The following is a 14,407-nucleotide window of genomic DNA, read 5'->3' on the forward strand; positions in this document are numbered from 1 at the left end:
CTTTGTGAAAAAGTCTGTGATGGACGTCTGTTTCTGCAGCGCAGATCCGATGAGGGAGGTTTCCAGTTTATTTAAAGCAGAAGCGTGCTATTGCCGAGGCCCTTGGCATAGACAAGCTGTCTCAGGCTCTCTATGTAGCTCATTGCTACAGGCATGCTTATGGGTGCTGGCTCCTAAGTTTCATCCTCATCTGATTCCTCCGCGCCACTCTTGTCCCGCACTTCAGAAACGATGCCCTCGTCCGTGCACGGTTCCGCGGGGATGGCGTCGTCATCGACAGAAATAAAATCATTCCATCCAATGTCATGACCCCCATGTCAGAGTCGACGACGCGCTGCCACAAATCACCGCCGGGCTGGTCATCTTTTGAAGCATCATTTTTGGCCTCCGACACTGTGTCAACGAAGCCGGCCTTGTGGAAGCAGTTCTGATTGCCAATGGCCGTCACCTCCGCCCAGGCTGCTTTCATCATCTTTACCGCTGAATACAATGGAAATGGGCACAGTGTTCCTGTCTACCATCCCGAATTACAACCAGGGCCCGAGATTCGAACGAAGCCATCGAAACGTCCACACCGCAACAAGAATGACAAAAGCGTGCGATGGAGTAGACGTGCAATGTGCACAGGCGGCAATCAAGCCAATCAAGCTAAAGATAGTTGCACAGCGCCAGCGGAGAGACCAATGAGGGGCTTTCATGAGCGTCGGTGCAGCCACCTCTTGGCTCCCATCGAAGGCCTGCTTCACAGAGCGTGGCCTCCGCGATCAGCACCGGCGGCGGTGCGGTTGATCGCGGAGGCCACGCGCGGATTTGCAAGAGAGTGAGGAGAGAGGAGCGCGGAGTTGCGAGTTGGGGCGGGAGGGCGATGTTGGAAGGCGCGTCAGCGGGGAAGGGTAGCTTGCTCGAGAGCAGCGTGAAACGGGGCGGGCAGTTGGCTTGCGATGAGTCTTGGGAAAACATGCTGCACGCTGGGCGCACAAACGAGTCGAAGGCAGGTTATCTCGCATCGCGGTGCCGGTTACACGCTGCCATTCGCTGTAACTGATCAGCAGGGCTTCATGACGTTCGTTATACGTTTGATTTTGTGCCATTGAAATAATGTATATTTTGACGGTCGCGCAAGTCTTGTTTGTTATAAGCGAAAGTTCGTCTTAAGTGGGGCCGTTATATGTGGGCTCGACTGTACTATTATAAGCATTTTTACACTTTGTTATGATTAAGCTTGCTTTCGTAGTAAAGGTTCTCATGCAAATAATTGGACTTGGGCTCTGTACATGGTTCATAACTTTTTGTTTTCATTTCTTACATTTTCATGCAGATGCATGAACACAGTTTTGTGATCTGTGTAGTAGTTGGATATACAGTTTATGCTAGAAACAACAGGTCCATTTTCAATCACCAGGGCCGGCTTGCACGAAGCAAATAATACAGTCTTATTCCCAGTCTTATCTTATTCGTAGTCTAAAATCTCTCTTGATTTTGAGAAAAGGAAAGGCGCATAGCTGGTTGACTTTGTCAGTGAACACCTCAAGCACACCACAAATGCCGACTAAAAGCTTAGCAACTTAATTTGCAACTTAATTTTTTAGTTGAGGCATCCACCCACAAAGTGAACCAGTTGTGCGCCTTTCTTTTTCTCAAAATCAAGAGAGGTTTTAGACCACGAATAAGATTATACTGGGAATGAGACTGTCTTATTTGTTTCGTGCAAGGCACCACAAGTCTAGAACACTGTTTCTCTAGGTTCTGCCGTTTAGCCGCAGCATCAGAATCTGTAGATCCCGGAGCGGTGGCCAAGTGATTGAGCATCCGCCTCGCATGCAGGAGGTGCAGGGTTCGATCCTCAGTGCCGCCGGGTACCCACCAGTGAAACAATGGGTACAAGCTTTCCCCTGGTCTGGTGCTCAGCTAATTTAGGGTGAAACGCTTGGGAGATGGGTCTTTGACCCCACCTTGAGAAGTAGAAAAGTACCTTGTGCCATGGCGCTCTTTCGCCATAGATGCCTTTGCACCATAAAAATCCATAATCATCATCAGAATCTGTAGACCATGTTCGCTCTATTTTCTAACCATTGTTGTTCAGCACGCCGAGACGTGTGAACCTGCGTCGCAGTACTAGACAGGCCGGCTTGATCCATAACGACGCCATTCAAAAGCACAGCGCAGCCGCGTCCTCAACTCTCCTCACACCATCTGCAGTGCTTCTTATCACGATGCGGCGAGCCGCTCAGAGCCGAGGTCGAGGGAGCATCGCGTGTACATGTCTGCTGTTCGTGAAGACCGAGGAGTGACTGATGCTAGGGGAGGGAGTCTGAATTTGAGGGCATGCGAGCTACACGCGGCTGCTTAGCCCAGAGTAACACGCGCTTGTACTGCACTGCCCGGTGACATCTGCGATGGCCGCAACTGCGATACATACCGCTCTCTCATTGGCTACAGCTGTGAGGCCGCTCCACCTCCTCATCGGCTAAGATACATGATACAGCATCGCCACTGTCTCCATCGCGCTTCAAGCTCATAGAGGGAGAACAAGAGAGCAGTCTTCGGACTGCCATCGGCGAAATTCATGATTACAGTTAGAAGTGCTACGCATTAAAAAAGATTTTGCTAGGCTGCATATGGAAGTGATCATTTCAACGTCACCGTGCCTTCTTTCCAATGCTGAAGTTTTATTGAAACCAGGTGCGCCAACAATGGAGCTCAAAGAAATCTGTGCGGCTGGATTCATTTCAAATACAGTGCGCTATATCAAATACACTAAAGATTCCAAAGCCCACGGAGAAATTTCTTAACTTAGCAAGTCATGTTACCAGCGATATTGGAGATTTCAGTGATTTATCAAAGTATTGACGATACAGTATTGAAGATCTGTATCAGAAATCAACTTGGGTTTGGTATCTTGTATTGGTATTGGAAGCTCAGTTTTTGAAGACATTGAGCATCAATATTTAAGACCCAGGCCTGGTAGGTGAATCTTGTCGGAGATGTCTTCTCAGGGTATGTTACTCTCATCTGCGGTCATGATGTTACGCCATGGTAATTATAATTCTTGCGAGACTGGTATTATCAACAATATAGGAATAAGAAGACCAATAATAGGATGCATTCAGTGCAAAACCAAACAAGGGTCACAATAAGATGCTTAAGACATTCACGAGCACTTAAGTGTTCATAGTCAGCACTCGTCATGTTGTCTCTTTCTTGTCCCGTCCTTTGCACTGTTTTTCTAAGATGAACCCATACCACTAGCCCATATGTCTACTCTTGTGTGCTTATGCCTCTTCTTGTGTCCCTCGTCTGGCTTTTGTGCTGGATTCATCCCATTAGTCACAACGAACTAGCCTGGCAGCATGCTCTCTTGAAGAAGACTGGTGTTTTCTTCTGATCATTGTGAGAAGAGCAGACTTACTAATGTTAAGGGGGCTGTGAAAAGGGGTCTCAACAAAGATGCGATGTGCCTAGGATGGTAAAGGACGCCGCTTCACAAAAAACATGCTCCAGCAAGAATTTTTTAGACGTGCTTCATAGAAGCTGAGTTATCTGTAGTCAAAATTTGAATTTCCGCATCTGCGCGCCTTGCTCTCTCCTCTCGTCACTTTTTGCTAGGTGTTTGGTTTTGACAGTTTAGTTTTGACGAGTGTAAGCAGACAGAACTTTCACGCCACTGTGCAAGAAATCCTAAAATGCTTTAGTGCGGCCTTATCTCCCTTGACCATAACTCGTGAGTTGCCGGAAGATCTATCTATTCAATTCATGGACATAGAACTGCACCTCCAGGCACGTCACACCTGCTGGTCCTATGAACCACGGTGCAAAAGACAATTCCTTCCGTACCACTCAGCACATTCAAAAATAGTGAAACGTGCCATCGCTAACTCATGCCTCTTCAACGCCCTTCAAAAGTCCTGTACGCATTGTACGGCGTCTAGTTCTATTAAACAGTGCAACAGGCTAAAGGGAGCAGGCTACCCGCCTTATCTTCTAGTTTCTGTGGCTCAGAAGCTGCTGAAGCATACAATGTTTCATTTCGGAAAGGCCGAACCTAGAGAGCCTGTTCCAGGGAAAGAAATGAAAACAAACAAAAAGTGACTGTTATACCATATTGCCACACCCTTTCCCACAATCTGAAGAGGATAATGAGCCGTGCGAAAGTACAGTTAGTGTTCTCCGCTCCTGACAAGTTATCAAACTTGCGTAATCGCGTGAACCCTCGTCCTAAAAAAAGCCGAAAAATGTAAAAAGAAGCATAAGGACGCATATGTCACGTGTGAAAAGAATGTAAACCATTCTATTCCATTGAAATGCGGCCGGAAATACATAGGGCAGACAGGCAGATGTCTCAATGACAGATTGCGAGAACACAATGATGTCAGGAATGATGTCAAAGGGCATCTTGCTGGCCACATCAACGCAAAAGAAAAAGATGAAAAAACAGAGAAGTGCCCTAGTTGTTATCCAGATTTTAAAAGCTCTCTTATCATTGATTGCCACAAAGATCAGCTTACAAGGGAAGTTGTGGAGGCGTTCAATATAATGTCGCAAAATGAAGATATGTGCGTCAGTGCTGCCTCAGTGTTTTTATCTGACAAAGAAATGCATTTCATGTCTGCTAATCCGTAATGTCGACGATAACGTTGTTTGAGTGTTACCTCTTCTTCATTGTTAAGAAAGTGTTTATATTGCCTGGTTTCATGCAATAAAAGTTCAGTTGTAAGTTAGCGCCCGTCCTGTTTGTCTCCCTGCATCCGTGTCTGTTTTTTCACTATGTGGCAAGTGAACATGTAGAGGAATACCGCCAGTTGTCGCGCTCTTTTCCCTCGGAATCCCAAGGCCGCCAAAAGCATCGCCAGGACTACGATAACAGGCAACATGTTTTTTCGGTTTTATCCCTAGCTTGGCTCTGGGTTCCAAGCACACCACCAGGATTGTCATCAAAATTCTGCACAGAATACCATGGCCCTTATCGTGTTGTTCAGCAAACGTCGCCTGTAAATTACATCGTGGAGCATCTCAACCCCTCTTCAGACTTGTGCCATCGCGGGTGAGAAACCGTCCATATCAGCCACCTGAAGACCTACTACGTCCCGCTCCTCTTAACCTCGCCCTAGGTTGCCAGAGTGGCTCCTTTTCGTTCCGGTGGCAATTGTAGCGAACCATGACTGCCGCGCCTGATGCCACCTAGGCAGGTCACTGACGAAGCGTGATGAAAGATGAAGCGACGCCACACTGCACGAGATTGCTTCGGTTGGACTGGCCGTCTTCTGCACTGCCCGCCTTTTTGTGTCATCCACCATGAACTCCTTCCCCTGTTCTATTTGTGCACAAACCCCCTTTCACTTGGTGGAGGTGTGGGGTCCTGCTGTATCCGGCTGTATTCCTGCTGGGATTCTGCTGTATTCAGTGGTACCGGAGACCGTGACGCTGAGGACTGGATAGCCTCGTACGAGCGGGTCAGTACCCATAACAAATAGGACAATGCTCTCAAACTCGAAAACCTATCTCACGGACATTGCGAATCTGTGGCACCGCAATCATGAGGCTAACATCACATCATGGTCCGCCTTCAAGTGGAATTTCGCCGATGTCTACGGCTGGCCTGCGGTGCACAAGCTGCACGCTGAGCAACAGGTCTCCTCGATTTGGCTGCACTTTCTGCACCAGTTCAGGAAGTGCGGCACTCTCGCACTCGATTTGACAGTGCAGCTAGTGCCACCTGCACTTCGGCACTCGATTTGGCCTCGTGCTGCACGAGTTCTGCACTGCTGCACTAGCCTCCCGGCGAGTTCTCTTCCCGTGCAAGTAGTGCAAGGTGCTTGGCGCGCGCCGTAGCAGACGGCTCCGCGGCCATGCTTGTTTTGTGAGCGGCGCTGAGACCATGGTTGAGACGGCCGCGTACCTGTGAAAGACGCGGCATCTGCGCCGGGCCCTCACCAAGCAGCTGAAATGACAGTGCGCGTATACGTGTGTGTATGCGCGCGTGTGTGCGAGTGTGTGCGCGTGTCTGTGTACGCGCGTAAGCGACTGGCTGGCATGGCGCACGTACGTAAGTACGTACTGCGTATGGGTTCGCATCTTTCTGTCCCGCCTCGCACGTTGCTTACAACATTTCTCTTTTGTGTGCAATTATTATTATAGACGCAGCACGATGGAGCGCTTCCATAAGAGGCAGATTGTGAGATGTTTTATAATGCGTGGGCGATCGCAACGTTTGTGGCTCGCTGCGACATCAGTACCTCCGCTTACGACAGCGACGGGGCTTGAGGTCGCCGTCAGCCCACACCTTCGCCTGCCACTTAGTCTCTGACAGTCACGTCGCCGTCACCGTCCGCCGAAAGTGAACGCGATTGAGTTCAAATATAGATCAGGCAACTCTTGGCGGACAACCGCAGTCACTTTTCGATAGGACGGAAGCAGCCTGAATCACGCGTATGGACTGTAAAAGATCAACAATGCTGATTCTTGGGCTAGTTGGTACTGTTCACTCATAATGGTAAAGCCTTTAGCGCAAAAAACGAGGACGTGAGAGGAAGACGGCACAGCGCTAACTTTCAACTGGCGTTTATTGAAATACAGAGGCATATATATAGCGAAGCAAGCATGGAAATACACAAAGGATACAGAAGATCACACTCTTTCTGACAAGGAAATCGCTTTCCTAGACTGCAGTGGTGGGCGCATGTGTAGAGTGTGATCTTTTGTATCCTTTGTATATTTCCATGCTTGCTTCGCTATATACATGCCTCTGTATTTCAATAAACACCAGTTGAAAGTTAGTGCTGTCCCGTCTTCCTCTCACGTCCTCGTTTTTTGTGCTAAAGGCTTTACCAGGATGCGTAAAAGATCGTCTCGAGCGGTAGTCTGAATAACCTGTCTAATTAATTGTTGCCTCTTCAAAGTACCCGTTGAATCAGTGACGGTCGACCGGCCTGCGCCCTTTTACACAACGCAACGGAAAGAACGGTGTCAAATTCTTCACCACTTTTGGAATTAACAAATTTCATAGCCGCTCCACGAGATGTGCCACTTGGAGCAAATACACAGCGTGCAATGCAGCTAGCACAATCTCGCGCGTATGTGAAAACACGCGACAAACACCAACACGTACATGGCCGCAGCAGACGAAAGTTTCTGCACTTCTGCACTCGATTTGGCCGCTGCACCGACAGCACTAGTGTCGGGCTACACTCGCGCCGCAAGAACTGGCACTACACTGACACGGCACTTTTGTGAACTAGTGTGGAAAGTGCAGCCAAATCGAGGAGACCTAACATCTGCGTACTTAGGCGCAGCTGCCTGGTGAAAATTTCACTGGCTGGTGAAAATTTCACCAGTTATATTGAAGATGTGGTGTGTAAGCGTGTGGATGCCTTGATGCCGGAGCGCGCCAAGATGGACCACATCCTGAACGGCATTGATGACGACGTGTTCCAGATGCTTCTGGCCAAAAATCCAGCAACCGTCGTCAGCGTCATTGCCCAATGCCAGAGCTACGACGAACTATGCAAACGCCGTCTTCTCACTTGTCCACTCTCGTGCCCAGAGCCTCTAGCGTCTTTGACGTCTGACTTCGACCACTTGCCACTGCTGCCCCAGATCCAGGAGTTTGTTCGCGAAGAAGATGTTCGTCAGCTCTCTCTCGTCCACCCGAGCCCTGACGCTGCCTCTCCTCTTGTGCCTTCGCTACAGCGCGTCATCCGCGAACAAGTCTCCAAAGCTCTTCTTACCTGAAGTTCCTTTCGTCCCTCCTTTGACATACACCGGCGCCGCGGCACATTATAGCCCCTCCACTCCTGTGGCGGCGCCCTTGATGTACTCCGCCGTGACTGCGCGGCCTTGGCCTGTGGCGTTTCCGCCCAGTCAGCCTGTCCTGCACCCGGCATCGGTACCGCCAGCAGCGCCGCTTCATTCTCCCTCTTCGTCACACTACAACCCTTGGCGCACACCAGACAATAGTCCTATATGCTCTTCCTGTGGTTTCCCCGGACATGTGCCCTGCCTCTGTCGTCGCCGCATAGTCGCCCCTCCAGCGTTTCCACCTTCTGCCTGCTCACCGCAGCTGCTCCTTTCTGCTCCACCTTCGGTAGCCGGCGCCACCAACCAACATCCGTACACGACCCGTCGATCCCCGTCTTCATGTCGCCATTGATTGTCACCAATGTGCTGTCGCCCTACATCCGCTGACGAGGAAAACTAAGTTCTGTAGTTCCAGAGGCAAGAACTGCGTGCTCTTCGAATAGTTCAAGGCCTCACCTTTCTTTCACGAACATTCTAGTGGTTTCTGTCAACGGTCTGTCTCTGTACGCACTTGTCGACACGGGTGCTGCTGTGTCAGTGACCTGCCCAGGGGGCATCAGGCGTGGCTGCACAGTGTTTTTGAACCTGCATGAATAAGGTGATCGAGTATGTCCAAATCATTAGTGTGACTACAATTGCAATAGGTAATTTTTGATCTTATGGGAAGATCTGTGTTACAAATAAGGTCTTGTGGTCTGATATACCATAAATTAATTTGAGTTCTTCCCTGTGTACTGCAAAGTGGTCACTAAAAAATAATAGGCCAAGTATATTGAACGCTGTTCCTTGTACACTTGTAGGTTTTCTTCATCACATCATCATCAGCCTGACTACGCCGACTGCAAGGAAAAGGCCTCTCCCATGTCTCTCCAATTAACCCTCCCCTTTGCGAGCTGCATCCACCGTATCCCAGCAAACTTCTTAATCTCATCTGCCCAGCTAACTTTCTGCCGCCCCTCCTACGCTTGCCTTCTCTTGGAATCCACTCTGTCACCTGATGTCTCTGTAGACATCGAGGACGTTTAATACTCTATCTCTCACATTGAACTGTTTCATGCAGTGAGAGAACTGATTGAAGAGTCTGGTGAATTGGCTTTTCAAACAAGATGTGGAATCCAGAGTGAAAGTTTTTTAGAGTTCCTTGCTATGTACTTCTGTTCTACTCTTGTCGAGTTTAACAACAAGTTTTATATTCAGAAGAAAGGGATCTGCATAGGTGCTTGCGTAGCCCCAGTGCTCTGCACTACTTTCTTAGCGAAGTTTGACCGCTCGCTTCTAAGTTTTTTGGATGACGGGTGTGTTCTGCGAATAGTCAGATACGTTGATGACTTTTTAGTGCTTTTAAACATCGGACCTAATGACTGCTATCAGATGAATGTTGAACATGTTTTGGGTGCCTTTAGGCGCTGCTCATCCCAACTGAAATTTACTCACGAATTAGCCAATAACAACTCCATCTGTTTTTTAGACTTGTTCCTAACCTTTTCTGGAGAAGGCCATGTGTGCTGGATGTATTCACCTAGAACAAAAAAAGGGCTCTTACCCTTTGACTGTAACCATTCAAAACTAGTCAAGAGAGGTATTGGTAAGGCTTGTTTCCAGAACGCTGTGAAAAAAAAGTTGCTGCCACACCGTGTCTACCAGTGTCACTACCCAAGCCAGACGTCTGTCTGATGTAGGTTTCCTAGCAAAAATGTTGAGCGCGGTCGCTGAATCCGTATCGAAGGAGGTGAATTGTGGGGTCAAGAAGGGAAACAATGATGCCACTGACAAAAGAAAAAATTTCAGATCATGCCTTATTTGCACAAAGTGGCGCACAATGTTAAGAAAATCACCGAGCGCCAAGGGTGAGTTTGATTTTTTCGGCTGGAAACAAGAAGCGTTGCACGACCAAGCATAGAACTATGTACGCAAAGTGCCGGTCCGAAGTCATTTATAAGATTCCGCTGACCTGTGGAAAATTTTACATAGGTCAGACGGGTGACTGCGTGAACAAGAGGATGTGCAAGCACAAAACACAAGTTGGCGCTGGTGAAGATGGCAGTCTTGCTTGGCACTGTAGTAGATGTCCTGGCAAATTTTCCCCACGTTTCTCTGGTGTCACCATTCTGGGCTATGGACAAACACGGAAGGCCCACGAAATCTTTGAGGCCTTTCAAATGGCCAAACATGGCGATGCTTGCGTCAGTTCACCATCGATAGCGCTGACGATAAAAGAACTTTATTATTTGAATAACCATGTTTGAGCATCTGTTTTGCCTTGGCGCATGCGTTGAGATTACTCGGTGGTCTATGCTCAATAAAGAATTCAGTTGTTAGTCCAGCCATTGTCCTGTGTTTTCTCCTTGTGTGTTCGTCTTTTTTGGCTGGTTATTTCTTCTTTAACATGTCATACCAACAGGCCCACCATTCTACCCTGCTGTCACCCTTAAGGACCAGCAGTTAGCTTTCCTTCGCATTACATGCCCTGCCCAAGCCCGTTTCTTTCTCTTGGATTTCAACTAGGATGTCATTAACCCGCAGTTGTTTCCTCACCCATTATGCCTGCTTCCGGTCTCTTAACATTACACCTATCATTTTGCTTTTTGCTTTTTGGGTTTACTTACTACCTGACAAAGATGAAACTGTAGCATTACGTCTAGAATGACTTCAGAGCTAGGGCAATGAGACAGCAGGGTTTGCAAGTTTATATCTGACAGCTTAAAGACTCTTAGTAATATTAGGCTGACATGACATTGCGTATAGTTGTACAAAGAGGTTGTGTCGAAATGGGTAGATCAAGGACTAGAATAAACACACACACCCCACTACTCCTAACTTGGCTAGAAATTACTCAAAAGTGTGTCATCTTGTCTAGCAAACGCTTTATCTTCAGCGGTTTGATTTTGGATCAGTTGATTCAGATTGAGAGAGAACCCTAGTGGATCTGTGAGTCTCTGAGTTAGGCAATACATGACTGATAGGTGTCACCACACAGATCGGAGGGCGAGAGAGGAGCGCTTGCTCGTCTTTTGTACAATTGGCATCAGTTTTAAGGTGGTCACTGTTATATACAGCGGGAGCTAGCAACCTGCATGTGTCAGCAAATCTACTTGGACAGAGTGTTCTACCGCTGTTTACATTGCAAGAAGGCCCAACTAAATGCATGAGATTAGTTGGCTCCTTTGTCTTTATGACCTAGACCACTTTGTTTTATAAAAAAATTGTTTTCGTCGCTCGACACAAAAGCGATCAACAAAAACTGGTGCTGACTGTATTGTGTGATCGCACTTTGTTCAGAAGGGTAGACCATGCCGGTTGCTGGGCCTGGTGACTCCTCTGGCCTTGTTGCTTTAATTGTATGCCTTCATGCTCTGTGGTTTACCACAAATGCAGGTGCTGGAGAGGGACAGCTTGGAGCCGGTGTTATGTCGCATCACAATGCTGGACACGGTGAAGCATGTGGCGCTGGAGGTGAACCCACTGCAGCTGGCACGTGTTGCCAGGGCATTCCCCCACCTCCACAGCATCAGTGCCTTGATTTCTCGCAGGGGGTAAGCACCACAAGCATTGACAGAGCTAGTCATGGTTTAAAGGTACCAAGTCAGGACAGAACCCCATTCAACTACTATTTTCTGACAGCGCTGACTTTCAACTTTTCAGGTAATTGAAAGTCAGCACTGTGTATGTCCTCTTGTGTCTTTGTCCACGTCCATTGTGCTTTTTTAAGATATGAACAACCAACTAGCCCACACATCCACCGCTGTGATTTTATTGTCCAGACAACGCGTACTACAGACTGTGTCTTGATTCATGAGATTACATTATCCAATCTCTCTTATTGCTCGGTGGTCGTTCATTGCTCTGTGCAATAACATTAGTCAAAAGGGGCGCACCGTCCTGTCAGTGTCTTTTGTTATTTATTTATTTAGTCATACTGTAGGCCAATGCATGCCCATGCAGGAATGGTTTGATAAAACTAAAAAGAGAAGCAAGCACAGAAATCCACCAGAAATAACAACAATTAAAAAGAACATCTCATGTCTGAATTAACAGTTTAATTTTGTCGGTGAATACACTAACGGACATAGTATTCACAGTGTCATGGGACAGTGACTTCTGTGTTTCATTGGCCAGCAAAGAATGAGGAAGGCGTTATGAAAATCGATGATCACAGTTTGTAAATGGAAGGAAAGGGAACAATCGATGTGACTGTTAAGCGTTGCAGCACAACTTGTGTCAAATAGCCCAGTAGTGTGAGGAATATGGAATTAATGTCAAATTACATAAATCTGTGCATATGCATTTTACTAAAAGAGACTCCTCATCGTTTCACATATAGCATTAACTGTAGTAAACTGACGTCAGTATTGAAATTTAAATACCTTACTGTATATTGACCATATGTACACGTGTAAGGGCCATGCCCCCAGCTTGGCAGCTGGTAGTTTGAAAAAAAAAAAAAAAAAAGTTACCCCCCCAAAAAATGCTTCTTGTGTGCGTAATTTTTGCCCACATAGTACATTACGCTGGGAGCTGATAAATGATAACTGCTTACAACACTTGGTACAACCATGCACGTGTTGTCCTGTGCGCCAGACTCCACCTGGAACCGTGAACATGCGGTGCCGCAGTGCTGCTAGCCCGTATTGCACTCTCGGCATTCACACCAGAAAAGCAGTGCAAGAAAAAGTAGAATGGGGAGCTGTGCATGTTTCCTTGTGGCGATGCCCAGGCTCGGGCTGTAGTAATGCACCATTCACCCAGTGTCGCTAGGCTTGGCGCGCTTCACATCGAAGCCACAGCGAAAGTGCTTTGAGTGTAGTCATGGTTTACTGCAAAAGGTCTAACCTTGCTACCAGGTTACCATCACACAATATCTGCGCAATAAATTGAACGCATAGTTGATTTCCGCAAGGTCTTCTACACGGAAGCGCGTGGAAAAGCAGGCCAGGCTGACGCCACATTACATTGATGGCCGCGGGCCCCATGGATGGCGTGCCTCTTCGAACCGTCGGCCAAGGCATTACTGCCTGTTTTACTTTATGTAGTTAATTCGCTCCTGTTGCGCAGCGCATCCTATCATCCATACTTTCAATGCAATTTGTATTTGGAGGATTTGCCTTGACTGTGCTACTTCATCAAAAAATGCGTGTCACAGCATAAAAATGGAATGCATAATCGGAGCTCCGCCGTAGTCAGAAAAATTTTGTGGAAAAATGCCAGTCCCATGTAAGAGCCGCACCTCATCAGAATCACGGAAAAAAAGTGCGGGCCTTTCACAGGTGTATTTGGCAACTAGTGGAATGTCTCGCCACCACCATGTCGATATTTTTACTGCCAAAGCCTATTGCATTTTGGGCCTCCTACGACGCAACGCAAAAAATTTTCTCTTAGAAACTATGGACTGTAAATCAAATCATACTTTGGTATGCTTGCAGGGACTGGGACTTGAATACTTACTTGAGGTACAGAAGTTAGAAAGAGTTCAATATCTGACTATTCATTTTGTTTTTAATATTTATGGCAGGTATTTCAGCGTATCAAGTGCGAAGAAAAATGTTAGACTGGGACACACTCCAAAACCGCTGGAAAGTTCTGTCTAAAACTGTTTCTCAACAGATGTCATTCAAGAACTGGTATTGACCAAACCAAATATATACTGTATTTACACGATTGTAAGTCGACCTCTTTTTCAGAATTTGAATCCAAAACGAGGAGGTCTACTTACAATCGAAACCAGAGCGTGACGCCATAAAAAAAGGCGAGATAAACGATATATCAGGCATGCTGCAGCATGGCTGCATTTTTGCTACGCGGCTCCGTCGCATTGCTTTTGGTGCTGTCCTTGAGCTCCTGCTACATCAACGCGCAAAATCGGCATCCCCTCACCGCGCGCGGCAGCTGTCGATAAGCAGCAAACCGGCACCCCCCAGACGTGGCTGCAGATTGCGGCTGCTGAAAAGTGGTGGCAGCGCTCTACTCTTAATAGGCATCCACGAAGTTCTTTTTTTTTACTTCCAACTGCGCACTCGACGCTCAAGGGAGCGTCGATAGCTGATGGAAGGGCCGCTGTTCCAATCGCGGCGGCACCGCCACTCAAAACGGCAGCGGCGCCGGGGAGTGTCGATAGCCGACGGAAGAGCCAACGCCGCTCACGCGTAGTTTCTCTTTGGCTCTGACGCATTTGACTGCTGTCGTCCGCTTTTCACAAGTTTTTAATGTAGTTCTTCGTCATTCGTTATTTGTGCTCCGGGTCTGGTAAGCGACCGGCGCTCGTTCACGTCTACATTTTTAAGATGGCTGTCATTCTTCACGGCGAAGAAACGAACAACTGCGCGCCAGGGCGCAAGTTCGACGTTCGCAACGGATGATACAGGTGTGGCAGCTGCAGCGAGGCAGAATTTTCAGCTGTTCCACGCGATGTCGGGATGTGGCTGTTTGCGGAGTGCAGGATTTCGCTAAACAACAATGTTAGAACGACGTGTGGTGGGAGTGCAGCAGCGATCATGACGGCAGCACTAGTGGGACGAAAGCGAAGTGCAGGCGAGTAGTCCAGTGACTAATACATTTTCGTTTTGGAATGTGCCCACGGACACGCCTGCGCGCGGGAGTGGATAGTGGCAGGCGATAA

General features: G+C 47.7%; 1 protein-coding gene across 26 annotated transcripts in view; it reads left to right on the top strand.

Annotated features, from left to right (window-relative positions):
• The window catches only part of LOC144132256 (uncharacterized), a 317,492-nt gene that overhangs the window by 250,864 nt on the left and 52,221 nt on the right, over positions 1 to 14,407 (top strand). For all 26 annotated transcript variants that reach the window (XM_077664514.1, XM_077664518.1, XM_077664524.1 and 23 more), the window contains one exon: positions 11,170 to 11,327. In XM_077664514.1, the coding sequence (XP_077520640.1) occupies positions 11,170 to 11,327 (158 nt within the window). The remainder of the gene's footprint in view (positions 1 to 11,169; positions 11,328 to 14,407) is intronic.

The sequence above is a fragment of the Amblyomma americanum genome, chromosome 5 (genome assembly GCF_052857255.1).
Source record: "Amblyomma americanum isolate KBUSLIRL-KWMA chromosome 5, ASM5285725v1, whole genome shotgun sequence".
In the NCBI taxonomy this organism is placed as follows: domain Eukaryota; kingdom Metazoa; phylum Arthropoda; class Arachnida; order Ixodida; family Ixodidae; genus Amblyomma; species Amblyomma americanum.